Source organism: Ranitomeya imitator, chromosome 6, assembly GCF_032444005.1.
Source record: "Ranitomeya imitator isolate aRanImi1 chromosome 6, aRanImi1.pri, whole genome shotgun sequence".
NCBI classification, from domain to species: Eukaryota; Metazoa; Chordata; class Amphibia; order Anura; family Dendrobatidae; genus Ranitomeya; species Ranitomeya imitator.
The window spans coordinates 101,729,743-101,757,422 of NC_091287.1; the positions used below are offsets into that span (position 1 = coordinate 101,729,743).

Sequence of the window (27,680 nt, forward strand, 5' to 3'; positions counted from 1 at the left end):
CTGTAGTCTATGCATGGACGCAATTCTCCATTCTTCTTCTGCACGAAGAAGAACCCTGCCGCAGCAGGTGACACTGACTTCCTAATGAATCCTCTTGCCAGATTTTCCTGGATGTACTGTGACATTGCCTCCGTCTCCGGGAGAGATAGCGGATAGACTCGACCCCGGGGAGGCTCAGCACCAGGCAAGAGATCAATAGGACAGTCATAGGGGCGATGGGGCGGAAGGGTCTCTGCCGCCTTGTTGGAGAACACATCTGCATAAGACCAATACTGCTTGGGGAGAGAGGAAAGATCTGCGGGTAACTCTGTAGTGGCAACCTGAACGCACTCCCTGTGACAACTACCCCCACAAGATTCGCCCCATCCCAGGATTCTGCCAGAGGACCACTCGATATGAGGAGAGTGGTACCGTAGCCAATGTATTCCCAACAGGACCTCATCAATTCCCTCAGGAATGACGAGCAGAGATATAATCTCCTGATGAGATGGCGACATGGACAGAGTAAAAGGAATGGTCTGATGTGTTATCTGTGAGGGCAGTGCCGACCCATTCACCACTCGTACCATTACTGGTTGAGCTAGCATAACCAGGGGTATTGCGTGACATTGGGCGAAGGCAGAAGACATAAAATTGCCCTCCGCCCCAGAATCCACGCAGAGCTCTACCGAGTGGGAGAATGAGCCTATAGTAATTGTCCCCTTAAAGGACAATTTAGAGGCAAACGTCGCCGTGTTTAGTGTACCTCCACCTACTACCACTAAACGCTGACGTTTCCTCGATCGCTGAGAACATCTGGTGGCTAGATGTCCTGACTGCTGGCAAACATGACAGACCTTGAGTGCACAAGCGGTCCGGGACTTAGATCCCGCTTGTGACACTTCCCTGGCCTCATGTGACTCAGGAACCAGGACCGGAAATTCCAGAGGTTTGGCGAAGGTAGGAGCCAGCCGAAACCTCTGCCTACACTGGGATCGCTCTAACCTCCGCTCGTTAAAACGGAGGTCAATTCGAGTGGAGACAGTTATTAACTCCTCCAGTGTGGCAGGAATCTCCCTAGTGGCCAGAGCGTCCTTAACGTGGTCAGCCAGGCCCCTCCAAAATATGGGGATAAGAGCTTTATCCGACCAATCCAGCTCAGAAGCTAAAGTGCGGAATTGGACGTCGAATTGACTGACCAAGGACTCACCCTGAGTTAATGCCAGCAGTTGGAGCGCCGTATCATGGGTGACTTGAGGTCCTAAAAAGACCTGTTTCAGAGTGCTCAGAAACAGCGGAGCACTCTGCACCACATGATCGCCACGCTCCCACAGTGGCATAGCCCATTCCAATGCCCTGTCCGACAAGAGAGACACTATAAATCCCACCTTAGCCCGCTCTGTGGGAAAACGTGCAGCCAGGAGCTCGAGGTGAATAGAGCACTGACTCACAAATCCCCTACAAAATTTGCTATCACCAGAAAATTTTTCTGGCAGCAGGAGGCGAGAAAATGTCGGAGCAGGGGTGGCAATGGACAGGGTTGCTGCAGCCACGCTAGCAGCCTATACAGCAACCGCGGTAACATCCACAGCTGAGGTTGCGCTCTCAAGAGCCGCCAACCTACCTTCCAGCTGCTGAATATACCGCAAGGATTGCTGTTTGTCCGTCATTACTAGCCAGACCCTGGCGCTAGTGTAATGTTAGGGCTAGCGGAACGCACCAAATATTAAGACAGATAGAGTATGGTGTGTTCGCAGCCCGGGGTCCACCGTGCAGAGATGGAACCTGCTGCCAAGTAACGACGGACTATATGGCGGTACTCATAAGTATACACACGTGGGTTAAACTTCACCCACGTGAAGGAAGCGATCCTGTTGCGTCACAGGACCGCGGTACCGCACATAGAGCGCGAGCAAGTAGTCAGCGAACTCAACCCCAACTAGGATTGAAGTCCGATTAGACCCTTGCTGGCATAACACCGCAACTGGGTGTGTAAGGAAACTAAATAACGATTTTAAGGCACCAGAGTGCATGCGGTGCCGCACTGACGAACGCCACTAACCACCCAGGCTTGGGTAAGGAAAGCACAGAGGAAGTGCACGGCGCCGTACTGGTGGTCACAGCAACTGGACGCTGTAATGTGTGATTCGTGCTGTAGGCTAAGTCGGGCGCTAGATAGCAACCATACACCTTCCGCGAACAGACATTCAATAGGGTAGGGGTATCCAAGGACGACTTGCACTCACAACATACACACATTAACAATTGTACACTAGCGCATGGCCGTGCGGTCATGCGCAGTTTATATAGTTGCAGTACAGGAAGTGGCCACAGAAACTTTGCCCTTCCAAGACCTGCCAAGAGGACCAATGGAATGTGCTGCAGAGCCTGAGCACATGACCCTCGATCTCCAACGGGAGATCTTGCCCTGGGCATGCTCAGTGTGTGCAGACAAGGACTTAGTCCCAGAGAAGTCCGCTCGCTGCTGACCAGCACTGACTTTAATGGCAGAAGCTGAAGAAGCAGCAGTAACTCTCTGTACAGCGTGAGACTGAGCAAGACGCTGGGACCGACGTCCCTGCTGAGCAGACTCCACTGCGGCTGGATAAGAATGGGAGACCGCAGCGGAGATGGCTCGAGATTCCCCCTGTGCAGAAGCGGGAACTCGAGACCTAACAGAGTGTTTTTGGTTTTACTATTCTCTTTTGTGTCTTCAGGTTTCTTGGTGGTGTGTGAACATGTTCCTACAGACTTGTTCACTGTGCAAGTAGCCCATGTGTTTCTGTTCCCAAGAAATACAAGCTGAAACTTAGCTTCTGCTGGGAAGACAGGTCACAAGAACGATCCAGGAGTGAACTAGACCAATACTGGAACATTGACAGGTGGCATGGAGCAAAGATCTAAGTGGAGTTAAATAGCGCAGCCTGCTAATGAATTAACCTCGTCACCTGTGGAAGGAAACTCAGAAACACCCACCAGAGGAAGTCCATGGACAGAACCAGCCGAAGTACCATTCATGACCACAGGAGGGAGCCCGACAACAGAATTCACAACAGTGTCCCCCCTTGAGGAGGGGTCACAGAACCCTCACCAGAGCCCCCAGGCCGACCAGGATGAGCCAAATGAAAGGCACGAACCAGATCGGCAGCATGAACATCAGAGGCAAAAACCCAGGAATTATCTTCCTGACCATAACCCTTCCACTTGACAAGGTACTGGAGTTTCCGTCTCGAAACACGAGAATCCAAAATCTTCTCCACCACATACTCCAACTCCCCCTCAACCAACACCGGGGCAGGAGGATCAACGGATGGAACCACAGGCGCCACGTATCTCCGCAATAACGACCTATGGAACACATTATGGATGGCAAAAGAAGCAGGAAGGGCCAAACGAAATAACACAGGATTGATAAGCTCAGAAATCTTATACGGACCAATGAAATGAGGCTTAAACTTAGGAGAGGAAACCTTCATAGGAACAAAACGAGACGACAACCAAACCAAATCCCCAACACGAAGTCGGGGACCCACACAGCGCTGGCGGTTAGCGAAACGTTGAGCCTTCTCCTGGGACAATGTCAAATTGTCCACCACATGAGTCCAAATCTGCTGCAACCTATCCACCACAGTATCTACACCAGGACAGTCCGAAGACTCAACCTGCCCTGAAGAGAAACGAGGATGGAAACCAGAATTGCAGAAAAACGGCGAAACCAAAGTAGCCGAGCTGGCCCGATTATTAAGGGCGAACTCAGCCAATGGCAAAAAGGACACCCAATCATCCTGATCAGCAGAAACAAAGCATCTCAGATATGTTTCCAAAGTTTGATTAGTTCGTTCGGTTTGGCCATTTGTCTGAGGATGGAAAGCCAAGGAAAAAGACAAATCAATGCCCATCCTAGCACAAAAGGATCGCCAAAACCTCGAAACAAACTGGGAACCTCTGTCAGAAACGATGTTCTCCAGGATACCATGTAAACGAACCACATGCTGGAAAAACAATGGCACCAAATCAGAGGAGGAAGGCAATTTAGACAAAGGTACCAAATGGACCATCTTAGAAAAGCGATCACAAACCACACAAATGACCGACATCTTTTGAGAGACGGGGAGATCCGAAATAAAATCCATAGAAATATGCGTCCAGGGCCTCTTCGGGACCGGCAAGGGCAAAAGCAACCCACTGGCACGAGAACAGCAGGGCTTAGCCCGAGCACAAGTCCCACAGGACTGCACAAAAGAACGCACATCCCGTGACAAAGACGGCCACCAAAAGGATCTAGCCACCAAATCTCTAGTACCAAAGATTCCAGGATGCCCAGCCAACACTGAACAATGAATCTCAGAGATAACTCTACTAGTCCATCTATCAGGGACAAACAGTTTCTCCGCTGGGCAACGGTCAGGTCTATCAGCCTGAAATTTTTGCAGCACCCGCCGCAAATCAGGGGAGATGGCAGACAAAATTACCCCCTCTTTGAGAATACCCGCCAGCTCAGGAACACTCGGAGAGTCAGGCACAAAACTCCTTGACAGGGCATCAGCCTTCACATACTTAGAGCCCGGAAGGTACGAAACCACAAAATCAAAACGGGAGAAAAATAACGACCATCGAGCCTGTCTCGGATTCAACCGTTTGGCAGACTCAAGATACGTCAAATTCTTGTGATCTGTCAAGACCACCACGCGATGCTTGGCTCCTTCAAGCCATTGACGCCACTCCTCGAATGCTCACTTCATGGCCAACAACTCTCGATTACCAACATCATAATTGCGCTCAGCAGGCGAAAACTTTCTAGAAAAGAAAGCACATGGCTTCATCACCGAGCCATCAGAACTTCTTTGCGACAAAACAGCCTCAGCTCCAATCTCAGAAGCATCAACCTCAACCTGAAACAGGAGCGAAACATCTGGCTGGCACAACACAGGGGCAGAAGAAATACGACGCTTCAACTCCTGAAAAGCCTCTACAGCTGCAGAAGACCAATTGACCACATCAGCACCCTTCTTGGTCAAATCAGTCAACGGTTTAGCAACACTAGAAAAATTAGCGATGAAGCGCCGATAAAAATTAGCAAAGCCCAGGAACTTTTGCAGGCTCTTCACAGATGTCGTCTGAGTCCAATCATAAATGGCCTGGACTTTAACAGGGCCCATCTCGATAGTAGAAGGGGAAAAAATGAACCCCAAAAATGAAACCTTCTGAACTCCAAAGAGACACTTTGACCCCTTCACAAACAAGGAATTCGCACGAAGGACCTGGAACACCATTCTGACCTGCTTCACATGAGACTCCCAATCATCCGAAAAGACCAAAATATCATCCAAATACACAATCAGGAATTTATCCAGGTACTCTCGGAAGATGTCATGCATAAAGGACTGAAATACTGATGGAGCATTGGAAAGCCCGAATGGCATAACCAGGTACTCAAAATGGCCCTCGGGCGTATTAAATGCTGTTTTCCATTCATCGCCTTGTTTAATACGCACAAGATTATACGCCCCTCGAAGATCTATCTTGGTGAACCAACTAGCCCCCTTAATACGAGCAAACAAATTGGACAGCAACGGCAAAGGATACTGAAATTTGACTGTAATTTTATTGAGAAGGCGGTAATCAATACAAGGTCTCAAAGAACCATCCTTCTTGGCCACAAAAAAGAACCCTGCTCCTAACGGTGATGACGACGGGCGAATATGGCCTTTCTCCAAGGATTCCTTTATATAACTCCGCATAGCGGCGTGTTCTGGCACAGATAAATTGAACAATCGGCCTTTAGGAAACTTACTACCAGGAATCAAATTAATTGCACAATCGCAATCCCTATGAGGACGTAGGGCACTGGCTTTGGGCTCATCAAATACATCCCGATAATCCGACAAAAACTCTGGAACTTCAGAAGGAGTGGAAGACGAGATAGACAAAAATGGAACATCACCATGTACCCCCTGGTAACCCCAGCTGGACACAGACATAGATTTCCAGTCCAATACTGGATTATGAACCTGTAGCCATGGCAACCCCAAAACAACCACATCATGCAGATTATGCAACACCAGAAAGCGGATATCCTCCTGATGTGCAGGAGCCATGCACATGGTCAATTGGGTCCAGTACTGCGGCTTATTCTTGGCCAAAGGCGTAGCATCAATTCCCCTCAATGGAATAGGATACTGCAAGGGCTCCAAGAAAAACACAGCGCCTAGCATACTCCAAGTCCATCAAATTCAGGGCAGCGCCTGAATCCACAAATGCCATAACAGAATAGGATGACAAAGAGCAAATCAGAGTAACGGACAATAGAAATTTAGACTGTACCGTACCAATGGTGGCAGACCTAGCGAACCGCCCAGCGCGCTTAGGACAATCGGAGATAGCATGAGTGGAATCACCACAGTAAATACATAGCCCATTCTGACGTCTGTGTTCTTGCCGTTCAGCTCTGGTCAAAGTCCTATCACATTGCATAGGCTCAGGCCCATGCTCAGATAGTACCGCCAAATGGTGCACAGATTTACGCTCACGCAAGCGTCGATCGATCTGAATGGCCAAAGACATAGACTCATTCAGACCAGCAGGCATGGGAAATCCTACCATGACATCCTTAAGGGCTTCAGAGAGACCCTTTCTGAAGATTGCTGCCAGGACACATTCATTCCACTGAGTGAGCACAGACCACTTTCTAAACTTCTGACAATATATCTCCGCTTCATCCTGACCCTGACACAGAGCCAGCAAGATTTTCTCTGCCTGATCCACTGAATTAGGTTCGTCATAAAGCAATCCAAGCGCCAGAAAAAACGCATCAACATCACGCAATGCCGGATCTCCTGGCGCAAGGGAAAATGCCCAGTCTTGAGGGTCACCACGTAACAAAGAAATAATGATCTTTACTTATTGAACAGGGTCACCTGAGGAGCGAGGTTTCAAGGCAAGAAACAATTTACAATTATTTTTGAAATTCAAGAACTTAGATCTATCACCAAAGAACAAATCAGGAATTGGAATCCTAGGCTCCAACATCGGATTCTGAACCACAAAATCTTGAATGTTTTGTACACTTATAGTGAGATTATCCATCAAAGAGGACAGACCTTGAATGTCCATGTCTACACCTGTGTTCTGAACCACCCAGATGTAAAGGGGAAAAGAGAGACAAATCACACTGCAAAGAAAAAAACATGGTCTCAGAACTTCTCCTATCCCTCTATTGAGATGCATTAATACTTTGTGCCACCTGTACTGTTATGACCTGGTGGTCAGGACAATAATGGACCTGGTGGTTAAGAGCACACGGAATGACCTGATAGTAACTGATAATAATGGACGAGCTCTGGGACGTGGGAACTCTGCTGACCGCAATCCCTAATCCTATCAAACACACTAGAAATAGCCATGGATTGCGCCTAACGCTCCCTATGCAACTCGGCACAGCCTAAGAAACTAGCTAGCCCTAAAGAAGGAAAATAAAGCCTACCTTGCCTCAGAGAAATTCCCCAAAGGAAAAGGCAGCCCCCCACATATAATGACTGTGAGTAAAGATGAAAATACAAACACAGAGATGAAATAGATTTAGCAAAGTGAGGCCCGACTTACTGAAAAGACCCAGGATAGGAAAGGTTACTTTGCGGTCAGCACAAAAACCTACAAAATGACCACGCAGAGGGCGCAAAAGACCCTCTGCACCGACTCACGGTGCGGAGGCGCTCCCTCTGCGTCCCAGAGCTTCCAGCAAGCAAGACAACAATAATAATAGCAAGCTGGACAGAAAAATAGCAAACCCAAGAAATACAAGCTTCTGCTGGGAAGACAGGTCACAAGAACGATCCAGGAGTGAACTAGACCAATAATGGAACATTGACAGGTGGCATGGAGCAAAGATCTAAGTGGAGTTAAATAGCGCAGCCTGCTAACGAATTAACCTCGTCACCTGTGGAAGGAAACTCAGAAACACCCACCAGAGGAAGTCCATGGACAGAACCAGCCGAAGTACCATTCATGACCACAGGAGGGAGCCCGACAACAGAATTCACAACAGGGGGCCATCAACCATAATGGAGCAGTGTACGGGTGTTATGATCCGGTGACCTTGGAGCCGCATGGAACTTTCTCTGAGTTGGTGGAAACTGTACTGACCGCAAATCCTGAACTTAACACCGCAACTAGAAGTAGCCGTGGGGCGTGCCTAACAAATCCTAGACACCTCGACACAGCCGGAGGACTAAATACCCCTATAGATGGAAATAGGAATTCTACCTTGCCTCAGAGCAGAACCCCAAAGGATAGGCAGCCCCCCACAAATATTGACTGTGAGTAGTAGAGGAAAAGACACACGCAGGCAGGAAACAGGATTTAGCAAGAGAGGCCGCTCTAGCTAAAATAGGAAAGGAGAGGACAGGATACTAAGCGGTCAGTATTAAAACCCTTCCAAAAATATCCACAACAGAAAATACAAAAAATTCCACCATCTAACTAAAGATGTGGAGCATATATCTGCAACTCCAGAGAATCCAACAAGACTGAGAAAACACTGACACAATCTAAGCTGGACATTAGAAAACAAATGAATAGCACAGAATTATTAAGCACACAGCATTTGTGCCACAGAAACAAAATGAATTGGCAGCAAGGCAGGAGGAACCAGACAAAGATCCAAAACCTCCCAGAACCATGGACAACTGGAAAGGACTAATGAATCCTGCACACCTAAATACCCCAGTCAGAACTGCAATCAGCAGATACACCTGGCCAGGACTGCAACTCAGGGACAACTGCAATACCACCTACAACCACTGGAGGGAACCCAAAAGCAGAATTCACAACAACGGGGGCATATACCATGGAGCATCTTATGGGGCCAAAAACCTTTATGGAGCAGTGTATGGGGGCATATACCATGAAGCATCTTATGGGGGCCAAAAACCTTTATGGAGCAGTGTACGGGGCATATACCATGGAGCATCTTATGGGGGCCATAAACCTTTATGGAACAGCGTACGGGGCATACACTATGGAGCATCTTATGGGGGCCATAAACCTTTATGGAGCAGTGTATGGGGGCATATACTGTGGAGCATCCTATGGGGACCATAAACCTTTATGGAGCAGCGTATGGGGCATATGGATGGGAGCAGCAAATTAAAGAACTGTGGCGCTGGATGGGAGCAGCACATGACAGAACGGGGGTGCAGGATGGCAGCAGCACATGACAGAATGGGGGTGCAGGATGGAAGCAGCACATGACAGGATGGGGACGCAGGATGGGAGCAGCAAATGACAGAATGGAGGCGTAGGATGGGTGCAACACATGACAGGATGGAGGCGCAGGATGGGTGCAGCACATGTCAGAATGGAGGTGCAGGATGGGTGCAGCACATGTCAGAATGGGGGCGCATGATGGGAGCAGCACATGACAGGATGGGGACGCAGGATGGGTGCAGCACATGACAGGATGGGGATGCAGGATGGGTGCAGCACATGACAGGATGGGGACCATATACCAATATAAATGCTCGCCACCCGGGCATAGAACGGGTTCAATAGCTAGTAGAGTATATATCTGTACACATGTACATCCATACATTAGGTGTAATCATGAGAAATGACACAGGGAAAAAGTATTAAATACATGACTAAAGATGCAAAAAGCCATGGAAAGTCAAGATGCCAGCTGAAATCTATCAGTAATTAGAAACTTATGGCCTATAGAAAGATGTCTAATTACCAAGGTGCAAAACATGAAACATCTCATGATGGGTAAAACCAGCAATTTGTTATCTCAAGACTCTCACAACCATAGTGTTGCAAAACATACTGATGTAATTGGCTACAGAATTATTTCTAAACTACTGAAAGTCCATGTGAGCACTGTCTGGGCCGTGATCCAGAAGTGGACAGAACAACCTTTCGTCATAAACTGGCCATGACCAGGTGCTCCTCACAAGATTTCAGACACCGAAGTGAAAAGAATTATCAGAAGAGTTGTCTAAGAGCCAAGGACCACCCATGGAAAGTTAAAGAAAGACCTGGAGTCAGCAGGTACAATGTAGTGAAATCTTAATTTAATAGGGAATCAGAATTAATCAAACACTGTTTAAACAAAAGAAAATATTCCAAATGGATTTTAAATTGCGCTTCTAAAATAGTAAATAATAAATCTAGGGAAGATCTTATGACTTCTAATAAAAAGCGAAAAAAACATGAAGTCATCACATCAACCAACTTTGGTTCTTACTTATAGTTCCCATTTTAAATTAATTTAGGATATAGCAAAGCACAACTTGAATATTTTCAGAAATGACAACACAATGGATACTATTTTAAAAATGGTTTCAAAATAGTTCCAAGATGAGCACCCACCTTTGGCAGCTCCTTTGTCCCCTAGCTTTTATCATCCCAATAAAATACCATTGGTTATCTGTAATGGGTTATTACAAATGTGGACAATTCCCCTGCAAAACGTGCACATATTCTCAAGAAACCCTCACCTTCTCATTTTCTAATGATATAAAACTTTCAACATCAAAGAATTTTTAAACTGCAATTCAGGGTATGTAGCATATATAATCGAGTGCCGGGCTTGTAACTTCTAAAATATGTGGGTTCTAGAACCAGAATATTAAAAAACAGAATACATGAACATCTATATAATATCATACAACCCACTTGTTAGGACAGGCAGGATGCACCAAATAATAATGTAAGAGAATATAAGGTGCGTTCGCAGTCCGGGGTCCACCGTGCAGAGATGACACCTGCAGCTGAGTAATGGCAGATGGACGCTTGCTCACACGTGGGTTAGACCTCACCCAGTGTGACATGGAAGCAAACTCTGTTGCTTCACAGAGTCACCGTAAATATGCTGCGTCGTGTTAGCAGTCACAGGGTGCAGCTGAAAGGTACTAGTGGGATCCCTATGAATCACCCCCACTTAACTGGTGATTGGACTCGCTCTGACTCTCGAGGGCATTTGAGCCCGCGCCTGAGGATGCCCTGAGTCAGATGCAGAGTCCAAGCAGGAGTTCCCACCCTACACTGACCGGCTGTCAGGAAAGCGCACTGATTGCGTACGGTGCTGTACAGGCAAGCACTGCGATTAGATGCTGAAACGTGTGCTAAGTGTGCAGGTAGCACTGTTGGGCGCTAGGTAGCTTCCACCATTCGCAAGCAGTCATCATCCCTAGGAATGGGAATGATTAAGGAGCTTTCATCCATTGACAGACATTCATCTACACACACACACGTTATCAAGTTTATACTAGTGCATGGCCGTGCAGCCATGCGAACATTTTATAGCTGCAGCTCCCAAGGACCTTCCTAATGGTCCAATAGGAGCTGTTACAGGACCTGAGCATGTTACCCCCGACCTCCAATGGGAGGTCATCCCATGGGCATGCTCAGTATGGGAAAAGCAGGAATAAGTCCCTGAAACACTTGCTCGCTGCTGATCAGCACTGGCTACAAAGGCAGAGCCAAGAACGGCAGCAGTAACCAAGTGTATAGTATCAGCTTGAGCCAGACGCTGGGACCGATGTCTCTGCTGAGCAGGCTCCACTGCGGCTGGAGGTGAATGGGAGATGGCAGCGGACATGGTTTGAGGTTACCCCTGTGCAGCGGCGGGAACTTGACACCTAACACCACTAACTGCAACATATCAAACATTTCAAATCATTTAATTATTGCACATAATAGAGGGACTACACATTGCAGTGTTTATGCCATAGAACACACAATGAAACATGCATGAGGCGGTGATAGAGAAAAAACATTATATGACAGAGAAGCTTTTCGGATATACCTATTGAACACACGAGTCCCAACAGGGTTAAATATAAAGAAGGAAATCATGTTTTAATATTAGTTTAACATATGATTTATTTTAAAATAAAAATTAGCCTTTTTTTAGCCTGTTTTAATGGACTTAATAAAAACTTTTCATTTTATCAGCTGAAGCTGGAACTTTTCCCACACACATGATAGCAGTAATGTGATCTTGAGCTTCTTCACATCAAGTGTACTGGGAATCAACTAAGGGTCAGCTGAAAACAACTTTACTTTTTCATGCATGCTATAATACATACCATGTTGGGAGGCCAAAAGGCACTGCACAGCACCCTAAAAATACCATGCCAACAGTAAACATTGGAGGTGAAAACATTGTAGTGTGGGGCTGTTTTTCAGCATACAAAATTACCAGACTTCATATGATTGATGGAAGGATGAATGGACAAGTGTACCAAGACATTCTTGATAAAAATCTGCTGCCATATATCAGGATGATGAAAATGAAATGAGAGTGGACATTTCAGCAAGAAAATGATCCCAAACACACAACCAGGTAAACTCTCAACTGGTTTCGAAGAAAGAAAATAAAGCTGCTAGAATGGCCCAGCTAATCACCTGACGTGAAACAAATAGAAAATTTATGGAAGGAACTAGAGCTCCGAGTTCATAGAAAGAGCCCACAGAGCCTGCAGAATTTTAAGAGTGTTTGTGAGGAAGAATAGACCAAAATCACATCTGAGCAATGCAAGCGACTAGTTTCTCCATACAGGAGGCATCTTCAAGCCATCATCCCTAACAAAGGCTTTTGAATTAAGTATTAATTAAATTCCAATAGACATGTTCAATAGTTTTTCCCTGTCACTTCTCATCATTACACCGAATGAAATTTATGGTATGATTTAGTTGCCTATGTGGATTGGATGGGTTGTTACTGACATCTGATAAGAATTTCATAACAATAGCACCCTTAGACATATATTTAATTAGATAATTGGTGATGTTCTCACCTACTATATATATATATTTATATATATATATATATATATATATATATATATATATAACCCCTGGCAAAAATTATGGAATCACCAGCCTTGGAGGATGTTCATTCAGTTGTTTAATTTTGTAGATAAAAAGCAGATCACAGACATGGCACAAAACTAAAGTCAATTCTACTGGCAACTTTCTGGCTTTAAGAAACACTAAAAGAAATCAAGAACAAAAAATGTGGCAGTCAGTAATGGTTCCTTTTTTTAACCAAGCATAAGGAAAAAATTATGGAATCACTCAATTCTGAGGAAAAAATTATGGAATCACCCTGTAAATTTTTATATTTGAAAAAAACACCAAGTTATTTGGTTGCAGTATGAATTTATTTGTAATTGAATCTGATTGTCTAATGTAATAATTATTACTGTATGGTACTGAACAAGTGGTTTATTATATTTATATATTTTTTTTTATTATATAATTGTCAAATATAATTAACAGTGGAAGCTGAGTATTCAATCAATGTAGTAAACTACTCACCTTAGACTCTCTAAATCCAAAAGAATATTAGTCATGTAATTCTGAATATTGTATATTTCCTCTACATCATATTATGAATTAACAAAGAAAAAAATAAATTAGCCAAGTTTGTCTTTCAGCAACAAGCTATTTTATTGTTATTTCTTGTGATTACTGAATAATCTGATGACAGTTTGTAGTGCAATTGTGGAATACTTATTGACTCAGCTGTTAGCCATTTATGTTGCTAGATAGCAGTGAAATATGTGCACAATATAATGATTCAGGTGGTTGGATTTGTCTTAACGCTTTATAACAAAACTAACCATAAAACAATGAAGAGATAGCCTGCAGTAAGTAAATAAGTGTAACTAAGTGTAAATAAGCATTAGTAACACATGTTAAAAACATAGGATAGTTAGTTGCTACCATTTTGATCAAAAGAACGTGAAAGCCATCGAAAGCTACAAGACGTATCCAATCAAGATGGTGTTTAACTCTAATGAATTTTAAATAGTTCAATCAATATGAATATCATTGAATAGAAAACAAAACTAATATGTTTAAAATATTTAGCTATTGCCTCCTACAATAAAAATAGGTTAGACATAGTGATTAGTATATCTGCCGAAATTCTAATTAGGCAGTTGCCTTATATTTGGCCAGTAGAGTTAAACTTTGCTTGTCCCCATAAATCTAAAAATGTTATTTGCATCAAAGTTATTTGCTACAAATTGCATGCCTCTTGCTGTGCTCTGGGGTTTCTCCAGAACACAGAAAATATAAAATGTAGGGTGAAAAAAAATCCTTTTGAGCATGCTCTTCTGCTTCCGATCTTGAATAAGACATGGCGGGAGAAAAGAAAGTGAAGAACACTTCTTTGAAGTGCCTGCTGGTGAAAATGCCACAAACTAGGAACTCTACAATAAAAAGCCTGAAAAAAATTGTTTCAGAAAAAACATTTTTCAAAAACTTTTCAATACCACTTCAGGAAACGTTTCATGAAATGAAAAACTCCAAAAACTTTCCAAAGGGGAAGCGTTTCCTGGAGCAGCGTTTCCACTAGAAAAGCTCAACATATTTAGATCAGCACAAAAAAACCCTTTGTGTATACATACCCTAAAGTGTCCAATACTTTTTCTGCATTTGCATATATAAAATAGTTAATGCAATGTGTGTCAGATAAAGAATGCTACATGTACGTGCCTCCATACAGAGTGTGTGGCTAACATTGGTCAATATGTTTGAATTTAAATTTTTCTTTTCATATTAAAAAAAATACTTGTTTATTTAAATGTTTGTTGATAAAATTCACTACTCTTGCTTATATCCTCTTTATCAAAATATATGTGATACCTGTCTTTTTTCCCTTTTCTTTTCTTTGCCAAGCAGATATTATTTTAAATTTCCGAACAACCTATGTCAGCAAGTCGGGCCAAGTTATATTTAAAGCAAGATCTATTTGTATCCACTATGTTACAACTTGGTTCGTCATTGATTTAATTGCTGCTCTTCCCTTTGATCTCCTTTATGCTTTTAATGTCACTGTGGTAAGTAGTTTACATAATCTGTTTGCTTGAACTAAACATCAGATTAGAATAATGATCCTTAATTATATTTTGCGAGGTACATGAATTTAAATAAATATATATATATATATAATTTATACTTAGGTTAATGCTTCCATTTTTAAAATTGGTTCAGAAATTAAAATATTGAGCAGATTCATTTTACATAAAGCTCTTTTCCTATCTTCAAGTACAATTTGACACTTACAAATTCTTCACTTTATCTTCTCCCTTTCACCATGCCTTTAGATGCATATCTCATACCTTTATGTTTGTATCTTGTTACCCTAGGTGGCCTTTGATTCACCCAAGTTTTATACATTCAGGATTTAAAATTTGCTGCTTGTGGTATCTTATGTATTCTGAAATTAGTTCTGTAAACAATTGAATCCCAAATCCCAGACACAATACACATTGCTGTTATATATTGGTACCACAATTACATTTTTTTTTTAATTCCGCAATTATTTTCTTGCTTAAGCTTCAAGCAGCATATATTTTAATACATTTTTTAAGGGCAATTTGACTTACTGATGTGGTTAGTCAAGACGTGGAGGTCTGTTTAGCTATAATTATTGTCACACCAGAGAGTAAAAAATTGCACATTATAAATTGCAAAATTAATATGAAAGTAGAATTATTTTTTGTATGCAGTTTAGCATGTTTAAACTATTTTCTTACACATTAATATTTAGAACAGAGCAAAATATATTTTTAATGTGTATCTATTTTGTAAGAGTTTACAATTTTTTTTTACTCTGTCACTTCAGCACTTATTGAAACATTAATTTTCTGCACAGTGTTTATTGCATGCTTTTTAGTGCACAAAAGTGTTATTCATTTATTGAAATACTATTTTGTTCTTTAGAGGATGTTCTGGCAACATATACCAATTCTGATTTTATATTTGACTTTTTACACAACTTGATATTTTTTCCTGTGTACTAACCTTTAAACAGGATATAGCATTAATGTTCCATTTTATATAATCTGTAAATGGGTTATAATATGCTGTCAATCATGCTGATCACCTTCTGCAACCCCATCTAAAAAAAGTTTCGACTGTGTAAAATGTAGAGAAAACAAGAATGCAATGATTTAGATATTTCATATAGCCATATTTTATTCATAGCAGAGTATGGAACACAGGTCAGAAGGTAAAAGTTAGATAATTTTCCATTTCATTTGAAAAATTCATTTAAAAATTGATTCGAGCAACACATTTCTAAATGTTTCTACAGGGCCACGCCTATCATTGCGCATCATCCTCTCTTTTTGCAGCAGTCTGTATCTGTCTGGAAGTCAGGAGACTATTAATTAGCAGAGCATTCCACGGAGAATGGGATTTATATCTAAGTTTCTGAAATTCACGCAAATTCTAACACGTCCAGATTTGATTGAACGGCATGCAAAAAAAAACCTTGAGCAGTATCACTTCCTACACTGCTGAAACAGTCAAAAACCATAATCCCACTATGACAACTAGTGGATTATCATAACTTGTACAGTGGAGGTCAGTACCTAGGCCATCACATATCAGTGGATCCCTATGGAGCACAACTTGTACAGTAGTCGTTTTCTATCACCGCAGTCACTGAGCAAGTCTCTTTCTTCTCAATAGTGAAAGCTCTTATGGTCATGAGAGCCCTCTCTCTTTCCTGTCTAGTGTAAGATCTTATCATCAGGTCCTTTCTTTCTCTCTCCTATAAAGTGTAAGCATTTATCAGTGGAGTCCTCTCTTCTGTAGTGTGCAAGATCTTATGGTCATTGGGGTCCTTTCTCTCCTGTGGGGTGTAAGATCTTATTGCAAGCTGAGTTCTCCATATATCTCTCTTTCTTGTCCCTGAAGTGTATTTTCTGAGCAATTACAAGCTTTTCAGTATTGAAATTTATCCACATGAACCAAATACAGCAAAGCCAGCAAATTTGAATTTAAAAGATGTGCTCCATTTGCTGGAGTTTTGGGAGAGGAATGTTGTTTAATTCTTGTCTAATGTAGGATTCCAGCTGCTTAACATTTATGGTTCTTCTTTTCCTGATTTTATAGTTTCATAGTCCACCAAATATTTTTATTAGTGAAAGATCTTGCCTACAGGCAGTCATTTCCTCATCTGAACTCTTCTTCTGCAAAGCCGTACTGTTGTGATGGATGCAGTATGTGGTTTAGCATTGCCTTGCTGAAATAGGCAAGGTCTTCCTTGAAATAAAATGTTAGGTATTGTCATTTTCCCATTGCGCAGGATGGATTCCGAGCCATGTCGGCTACATTCGGTCCTGGCCATTGGGACTGCTGCTCAGCGTGGAAATCTGTCCCAGTGCCTTACTTAGGTTCGTGCCACATGTTCGGTTACTGCTGGCTCTCCAGTCAAGTCTATGATAACAAATGGATTGCACGTGCCTCATTGCGTACTCGAGTCTATGTCCAGAAATCACTTTACTGAGAATGTCCGTGATGTGGCGCCTTCTCATTGGTGCTCAGACGTCACCTGCTCTGGTGATTTGGCAGCACCAGATTGGCCCTTGGGTGATGTCAGCATGAGTGTTTGGGGTGGAGCTTTGGATTTAAAATGCTTCCAGTGACGCCCACTGGCATGCTAGTATAATTTATGTTCAGCTATGTGAGAGGAGACTCTACCACTCTGCCTGCAAGTGTTGTATGTCTGTATAGCTTTGGGACTGTACACTTAGGCAGGCAGCTAGCACCATTGGAGGTAATTAGCCGCTTGTCTTATAATCTGGTTCCTACATGTATGCGGTTACCACAGTAGAATTTCAGAGTAAGCACAACCCTAATCAGGGTATTAAGCTCAGAGCTTCTGTTCCATTTCTGTGTGCAAGTGACACAGCTCTGTTGCAGAGCATCTTTTTCGTTTCTGTGTGCGAGTGGGATAGCTCTGTTGCAAATCACCTATTTTGTTTTTGTCTGATAGTGACACAGCTCAGTTGCAGAGCAGCTCTTTTATTTCTGTGTACGAGTGACACAACTCAGTTGCAGAGTAGCTCTTTTGTTTCTGTGTGTTCAACTAATCGTTTGACTTGTGTTCTGTCATTGTACTCTAGCAGCAGTTTTCCATCTCTGCTCGGTTGACCCCGGGTTGTGATTGCGCTTTATTATTATTTCATTTAGCGCAATCCGCCAACCCTAACATAAACATTATGTAGATTGAAACATATGTTGTTTGAATCATCTATATAATGCTACAAATTGACAGTGCCCTTCAAGATGTAGGACAAATGCAACCCCAAGCGATCAGAGTTACAGGCATTTGAACTGTGCACTGATAATAAATTAGATGGTCCCTTTCCTTATTAGTCCACAGAACATAGCATCCATGGTTTCCACAAAGAACTTCAAATTTTGATTTATCCAATCAAAAAATAATTTTCCATTTTATCTCAGTCCATTTTAAATGAGCTTTGGCACAGAGCAGATGGCAGTATGTCTGCACTGTGTAGATAATTTATTTTTTCTTTGCATTATAGAACTTTCACTTGCATTTGCAAATTGCATAGCAATCGGAGATCGCAGACAATGAATTTGGATCTACTACTGAGCCCATGCAGTAATTTTGCACAACTGAATTATGTCTGTTTTAATGCAGTGTTGCCTGAGGGCCCTTAAATCACTAGCATACAACATCAACCATTGGCCTTGTCACTTGAGCTCATGGATTTCTTTAGAATGTCTGATTCTTTTGATGATATTATGTACTGTAGTGAGATATTCAAAATCTTTGCAATTTTACCTTGAAGAACATTTTTCTGTAGTTGTTCCACAACATTTTGATTCACAGATTGGTAAACCACTGCCAATCATTGCTTCTGAGAGACTCTGCTTCTCTAACACGTTCTTTTTATACACAGTCACAGACTTAGTTGTAAATTCACACTGCAGCCATTTTTCTTTAGTATCACTTACTTTTTCAGATTTTTGTTACCCCTGTCCCAATTTTTTAAGATGTAATGCTCAATTTCCAAATGAGTTAATTTTTTTTAAACAATATGGAAAAATGTCTATCTTTCAATCTCTGGTGTCAGTACTATGTTCTGTTTTGAATAAAATATGGCTATAAGAGATTTCTAAATCATTGTATTTTTGGCTTCTTTGCATTTTTCACAATGTCATAGTTACTAAACTTCGTTGTCTAAAACCTAACTAATTAAAAGCCAGGGAGCACTTTCATGAAATTAAAAATATCATCATTATTACTTTATAGAAAACAGAAATCAACAATTCCGAATACTATGCAGTTATTGAGAGTCAAAATGAGAAATAAAGAGGTTTTCCTATTTATATTTTTAATAGTTGTAGGTCTTAGCTCAGAGATGACTACCTATCAGCAAAGATCAAGAGACTCCTAGCTCTTGAATCACTACTTATCAGCAGAGAGCAAGAGTCCAACCACTTGCTAGGACAAGACGACCAATTAAATTTAATAGGGAGGTGGCTTTAATGAAGCCAACTCTCCATCAAGTATGTGACTGATTGTGACCTGTAAGAAATGTCCTCTATTTTAATGATAGGTGGGGTTACGCAACGTGGACTCCCATCGGTGAGAGAATTATTGCATAAACTGAGGGAAAACACTTTTTCACAGACATAGGAATGTAATAACCTAGCGTCTTCTTAGAATAAAAAGCTAAGCAATATGTAAATTTTCACTACAAGTGCTCTTCAAATAACATTTCATTATAGTAATCTTTGCATTCAGTTTTAAGAATTAAGGAATTTTTTTAATCATGCATGTTTTATGCTGAGACCAGCTTTATGATAATCTGGGGGGTAAAGGTTTTAATCTTTAGTAAAAATATACACTATATTATAGTTAGTGATAGAGTGTATCATTTGAATAATTTCATCCATTGCCAAAGTTTGAATCCTAAATGTACTTTTTTAGGGGCACCCCACAACAAATTCAACTCCAATGACTTAAAGTTAAATCGGGTGCACAAGAACCAAAATTTTTTATGTTCTACAAAATCTTTCTACATTGATTTAATAAATATTTTGTCTATTTTCATATCATAGCCTCATTAGTGGTTTTCAAAATCTCTTAATTTACCTTCATTTACCAAAATTGGTTTGTCAATATAAAGAAAAAAAATCACCAGAAATTCAATTAGATTCCAATCCAATTATAATAATTTCTGTATTATTTGGTAAAAAAAATGGTGAAAATTTTATTATAAAGCTTTGCTTACACAGCAAATGTGAATTTTTAAGCCAAAGCAGACTGTGGATAAAAATATTTAAAGGGGCTTTCCACTTTTAGTAAAGTGGACCTTAAACATTTTTTGTAACGCAAAAAACAAAATCATATAATATTCCCTTTCCCCATAGCCAGTGTTGGATTTTCACCACTGCTCTTGTCTCAATGTTTGGTGACAACTGTGACATCATGTCAACAGCTCACATTACCAATGTAGTTAAGGTACCTTCACACTCAGCGACGCTGCAGCGATACCGACAACGATGTCGATCGCTGCAGCGTTGCTGTTTGGTCGCTGGAGAGCTGTCACACAGACAGCTCTCCAGCGACCAACGATCCCGAAGTCCCCGGGTAACCAGGGTAAACATCGGGTTACTAAGCGCAGGGCCGCGCTTAGTAACCCGATGTTTACCCTGGTTACCAGCGTAAAAGTAAAAAAACAAACACTACATACTTACCTACCGCTGTCTGTCCCCGGCGCTCTGCTTCTCTGCACTCCTCCTGCACTGACTGTGAGCACAGCGGCCGGATTCAGCGATGTCTGCAGGGAGTCCAGCGACGAAATAAAGTTCTGGACTTTCCTCAGCGACCTACGATCTCCCAGCAGGGGCCTGATCGTTGGTCGCTGTCACACATAACGATTTCCTTAATGATATCGTTGCTACATCACAAAAAGCAACGATATCGTTAACAATATCGTTATGTGTGAAGGTACCTTTAATGACTCACCTCAGCGGCTGCTAATATGGATGCTGTGAACCTTTGAGCACAATTATACTCTAGCAGATAAGGGAGCTGTCAACATGACATAAACTTCTGCAAACAAAAGACTGAGACCAAAGCAATTGCAGCAGAAGCATAGCTAGGGTTTTGATTCAGGGGGGCAAAGCTTCTGAGTGAGCCCCTAAACAAGGTAACCTTCATTACAATTCGGTGACGTGCCCTAATAGTGGAGGAGAACCTCAGCAGATGGCCGCGCTATTACTGAAGATAATCTCTATATAACGACCAACATGGATATTACCGCCATATGGTGAGTGGTAGATACCAGTCCTACAGAACATACAAGAGATCACAGCACAGTTACAGATAGTGTCTTACGCTGATGTTCTCTGATGGAATCGTTTACTTTTCCCGTCTTTTCCATCTGGCACAGACTGACATGACAACTTCCAGCCCACACTCGTCTGCAGAAAATACAGCAAAGACACATTTCACTTCTCATATTCCAGCCCCATCACCATCTATTCCCAACCTGCACAAACTCCTCATCCTGCTAATACCCCAATACTGAGCCGCTGCTGCCGTATGTGTCCCTATTATTGCAACTGCTGTGCGGTTCTCTGTGCCTTCTAAATTCTAAAGCAACCCTCTATAATATAGAAATGCCGGGTGCAAGTGCCCTAGAAACAGTGCCCACATTTTGCTCCCTAGAAAGTAATATTCCCATGTGTGCCTCCTTTACAGTCACAGTAACCTGAGATCCCCTATAACAAGAAGTGCCCACTTTACATTTAATAATGTCCCGAGTTTCCCCCTGTACAGCTCCCCTATACAGTATAATGCCCCCTCACTATATAGTACCATCCACACAGTATACTGACCCCTTAGTAGCCCCCAAACTTTTTGATGGCTCCAACACTGTATGATGGCAACTTCACTGTAATCTCCACACTGTATGATGGCCTCATAGATAACCTCCATATAGTATAATGTGCCAGATAATCCTCAATATAGTATAATCAATTCCCCATAGGTCTCTATATAGTAAAATGCACTCCCCATAAGCCTCCATATAGTATAATGAACTCCCCATAGGACTCCATATAGTATAATGCACTCCCCATAGGGCTCCATATAGTATAATTCACTCCCCATAGGCCTACTCTATAGCACAAGACAGCACCCCCATAGGCAGACCCTGTAGTATAGGACAGCACCCCATAGGTAGACCCTGTAGTATAAGACAGCACCCCATAGGCAGTCCTGTAGTATAAGGCAGCACCCCATAGACAGATTATAGCAAAAGGCAGCACCCCATAGGCAGACCCTGCAGTATAAGACAGTACCCCATAGGCAGATCCTGTAGTAAAAGGCAGTACCCCATAGGCAGATTCTGAAGTATAAGGCAGCACCCACATAGGCAGATCCTGTAGTATAAGACAGCACCCATAGGCAGACCAGTAGTATAAGGCAGCACCCCATAGGCAGACCCTGTAGTATAAGGAAGCACCCCATAGACAGATTCTAGTAAAAGGCAGCACCCCATAGGCAGACTCTGTGGTATAAGACAGTACCTTATAGGCAGACCCTGTAGTAAAAGGCAGTACCCCATAGGCAGATTCTGAAGTATAAGGCAGCACCCACATAGGCAGATCCTGAAGTATAAGGCAGCCCCCCTATGGGCAGATCCTGAAGTATAAGGAAGCACCCCTATAGGCAGATCCTGAAGTATAAGGCAGCCCCTATAGGCAGATCCTGAAGTATAAGGAAGCACCCCTATAGGCAGATACTGAAGTATAAGGCAGCCCCCTATAGGCAGATCCTGAAGTATAAGGTAGCACCCCTATAGACAGATCCTGAAGTATAAGGCAGTCCCCTATAGGCAGATCCTGAAGTATAACGCAGCCCCCTATAGGCAGATCCTGAAGTATAAGGCAGCCCCATGAAAAACAATAAATAAATACTCACCTCTCTTCCTCCTTGTTCCAGCGGTGCTCCGACCTCCCGCTCATCTTCTGACAGCGGGCGCCGGGTGATGACATCATCGCGCCCACTGTCAGCATTGGCATCGGTTACACCAGACGCTGACAGGGGGATGATGGGAGAAGGAGTGCAGTGCAGCGCTCCTTCCCTCATTAGTGCAGTGATGGGTGGGGGGCCCACTACTGGCATCGACCCCCTGGCCTGCTCAGTGGCCATATAGCGGGCGGAAGAGCAGGGAAATCGATTCTCCCTGCTCTGCTGCAAAAGGTAACTGTATCGGCGAGCTGCATGCGCCGATACAGTTAAAGTAGCGTAGCTCCGGGTCTGGGGCGATGGCCCCCTCTGTCCCCTCTGACCCCCCGGTAGCTACGCTACTGAATTGCAGAGATCAGGTGCCTGACAAGGAGAGGATGAGTACTATCTCGTTTTGTTATGTCACAATACAGGAAACATTTTGGGTCTACTTTTTTACAAATGAAAAATGTCTAAGTTTCAGCACTAATTTCATACATTTTGTCTGTTTAGAATTATTTCTGCTAAAAACTCTAAAACATATAATTAACAGACACTGATGATCATTACTTCCCTGCTTCAGTCTTTACTTCTTATTGTAAAAATATAAAGCTGACAATATTAGAACTACTAAAAGAAATTAGATCATGAATAAAATCAAATTTAAAGCAATTATAATAATAAAAGAGAAAGAAATCAAAGTAATAGTTTTGAAATTATTAATATAAATGATGCCAGAACACCTTAAAAGTACAAAGCTATGTTAATAAGTGAATAAAAATACAGCCATGATTTGTAATATAAATAAACTTTTTAGAAATTAAAATCAACAGATTTGAAAAGAAAAAACATTTTATTTTTCTTTATTTTTTTTTTTTTTACTATGCTTCCATTGCTGCCTATGACGTTGGCATATGCCCACAAAAGGACAACCTGGTACGCACCAAGGAATGAATTCCAAATGTTAGTCTTTATCTCTCCACTTTATACTAAAAGGACCTATCATTTTCTTTAAGCATCTGCATCCTGTTCTTACGATCATCAGGGTTGACATTAAGCAATTCAATTTCAAATTTCATTACTTTGTTTTTGGATTCTTTTTCAAAAAATGTCTCTCAACTCTAATAACCATTAATTATTATTTTTCAGTTAAATTAAAATAAGAATCTTACATTTTGCAGTGTATACTTTTTACATTTTGAGTTTTTTCAATTTTTGTTTTCAAATTTTTAAAAAGATTTTATTCATGCGTAGAACAACATTAATACCTGAAGTAATGCATAGTTATCAAAAATCATATTTCGAATTTCTTAAACCAATGTTTTCCAATTATCATAGTTTATAAAATATCTACTATTCCATAAATACTAATAAAAATGTGCTAATATCAAACTAAATAACCATTAATTATAAATATAATATAAATTAGGGATTGTAAAATGAACTATCATATTTTGTTTAAAATAATAAGATAAATTACTTTTATTTGTCAGGGTAACTTCAGCTACACAAAATTGTTGGTACCCCTCGCTTAATGACAGAAAAACCCACAACGTCACAGAAATAACTTGAATCTGACAAAAGTAATAATACATTAAAGATCTATGAGCATGAACAAATTACTTTTCTACCATGGTTCCCCAGAATTAAAAAAAATACTCATGAAATAGACCTGGACAGAAATGATGGTTCCCCTGAAAATAATGTGACAAAAGGAACATGTTAAATCAAGATATGCCCACTAACTAGCATCACAGGTGTCTACAATCTTGGAATAATTAAGTGGGCCTGTATATAGGGCTACAGATACTCACTGTGCTGTTTGGTGACATGGTGTGTATAACACTCAACATGGACCAGAGGAAGCGAAGGAAAGAGTTGTCTCAGGAGACTAGAAAGAAAATTATAGACAAACATGTTAAAGGTAAAAGTTATAAGACCATATACAAGCAGCTTGATGTTCCTGTGACTACAGTTGCCCATATTATTCAGAAATTTAGGATCCATGGGACTATAGCCAACCTCCCTGGACATGGCTGCAAGAGGAAAATTAATGAAAAATTAAAGAGACGTATAATACGAATGGTAACAAAAGAGCCCAGAAAAACTTCAAAACAGGTTAAAGGTTATCTTCAAGCACAAGGAACATCAGTGTCAGATCGCACCATCCGTCGTTGTATGAGCCAAAGTGGACTTCATGGGAGACGACAAAGGAGGACACCATTGTTGAAAAAAAATCATAAAAAAGCCAGACTGGAATTTGCCAATCTACATGTTGACAAGCCACAAAGCTTCTGGGAGAATGTCCTCTGGACAGATGAGATAAAATGGAACTTTTTGACAAGGCACATCAGCTCTATGTTCACAGATGGAAAAATGAAGCATATGTCCCTACTATGAAACATGAAGGAGGCTCTATTATGTTCTGGGGCTGCTTTGCTGCATCTGACACAGGGTGTCTATATTCTGTGCAGGGTACAATGAAATCTCAAGACTATCAAGGGATTCTAGAGAGAAATGTGCTGCCCAGTGTCAGAAAGATTGATCTCAGTTGCAGGTCATGGGTCTTGCAAAACACCCAGCTAAAAACTACACCCAAGAATGGCTAAGAGGAAAACATTGGACTATTCTGAAGTGCCCTTCTATGAGTCCTGACCTAAATCCTATTGAGCATCTTTCAAACGAGCTGAAACATGCCGTCTGGAAAAGGCAACCTTCAAACACGAGACAACTGGAGCAGTTTGCTCTTGAGGAGTGGGACAAAATACCTGTTGAGAGGTGCAGAAGTCTCATTGACAGTTACAGGAATAGTTTGATTGCAGTGATTGCCTCAAAAGGTTTTGCAACAAAATAGTAAGTTAAGAGTACCATAATTTCTGTCGAGGCCTATTTCATGAGTTTTAATTTTTTTTTATTCTGTCGAAGCATGGTTGAAAAGCAATGTCTGGTTTTAATTTGCTCATTTTCATAGATTTTTTATTTTTTGTCAGATTAAAGTTATTTCTGTGACCATTATGGGTTTTTCTGTCATTAAGCGAGGGGTACCAACAACTTTGACCACGTGTATATAGTGCTATTTCAATTTGTAAGGGAACCCAAGAGAATACAAATATCTCACAAAGTTAGGAATATGTCTCAGTCCATATTATTTTACAGTTACCAAGGAATACATCAAATATGGAGTTACCCTATATCTCAGAGTCTGGAAAATTGTATAAAAGATCTTAAAACTATTTTAGTATACATAAAACATTTTATATTTAAGTCAAAGTCAGATTGTACTTAAAAAATGTTCTAAACTCAGCTAAATGAAGATAAATAGGCATTTTGTTGTATGTATGCTATTATTTAGTAGCATGTATACAGGCTTTATAGAAGGTTCCAATCATACCTTGTTTTGTCTCTTGATTTGTTACTCCATTGTTAGTTGCTTCACGTCTCATGTCATTTCATTATGCTGTCTCTACAACTCCTTGTTTGTTCCACATTACCCCTTAATTGCTAATGTAAGGCTCTGTTCACATTACCTTCCTGGTTCCCATGGTTGAATTTATAATGGTGTCTGTCACGTTTCTGTCTTGGTTATTGTATTTTAGATGGCAGGAATAAGGCTATATTTGCCTTCAAAGATATCAGAAATAATTATATACTCAGAAAGAACATAGTCTAAGCAGTATACAGTATACTTTTTAAATTAATGATTGAATATTCTTTTCAATCAAAGTACAGTTAAATAAAGTCTCATACCATATATAACAAGAAATCAGTAATATCAGTAATAACCAAGCTTTATTAATAGCATAGGGTATTATTTGTCCATTGTTGAACTTTTGTTGTTCATTGTTTCTATTAAGAGAAAACGTTTCAATTTTCTTTTGTGTCAATTGACCATTACAGTTGTTGTTTTTGTTGATTTTTCATCACACAGCTAGCTGCAGGATTATACATACACTTGACTGGAGATCATGCAGTCACATTTTAACGTGATTATTGTAATTACTCTGTAGGTTTCTCTTGTTCACCTTTTGAAAACCATCAGATTATTACGGCTACTACGTTTACTCCAGAAGTTGGATCGCTATTCCCAACACAGCACTATTGTCCTTACTTTATTAATGTCCATGTTTGCCCTTCTGGCTCATTGGATGGCTTGCATTTGGTATGTCATCGGCAGAATGGAAATGGAGGAAAATAACCCCCTTACTTGGGATATAGGTAAGACTCATTCCACTATAAATGTATCATACATTTGAATTGATAATTTATTAACTACACTATTTCAATTCAAACATAATAAAGGGAATTTGTCATCATCCTCTATGAGAAAAATAATTGTTATTTTTACAGTACATATATACTGGCACATCTAAGCAAGATGACAAAATGTTTATATTTTCTTGAACTTTAAAATTGTAGTAAACTTATTTTTCACCTTCTCAACTAATTTTGAAGTAGACATTCGATGTAGCATAATTAGAATTTGCCAGATCGCATGGAAAATTGATTTGCAGAGAATTTATTCTCCAGACCCCAGAACATTATAGTTCTAGTATGTAAAACAAAAAATACTTATACTCACCTTATCATTCACCTCACCAACCTTTCTGCTCCTTTCCATCCCCCATCAAATCCTTGTCACATCTTCTTATCACTGCCACGAGTGCTGAAATACTGGGCCTCTTCTCGCATGTTCAGTACTGTACCATGCCATATTACAGCTGGAAGCCCCAGCCTAGCATGTAGAGGCCAGAGATTTCAGCTCTTGTGGCAACAGTAAGAAGATGTGTTGAGGACTGGACAAGGGACAGTGAGGAGAATTCAGGCCAGAGCAGATAGTGGTAAGGTTAATGTTGGTCATCCAGTTGCCATTTTGTTAAATCCATGTAAAAGTTGATGATAAATCAAT

General features: G+C 41.3%; 1 protein-coding gene across 1 annotated transcript in view; it reads left to right on the forward strand.

The window, feature by feature from the left end:
• Nucleotides 1-27,680, forward strand: part of KCNH8 (potassium voltage-gated channel subfamily H member 8) — a 666,710-nt gene that overhangs the window by 317,995 nt on the left and 321,035 nt on the right. The window contains exons 6-7 of the mRNA XM_069729971.1: nt 14,671-14,828; nt 26,782-26,989. Of these exons, the coding sequence (XP_069586072.1) occupies nt 14,671-14,828; nt 26,782-26,989 (366 nt within the window). The remainder of the gene's footprint in view (nt 1-14,670; nt 14,829-26,781; nt 26,990-27,680) is intronic.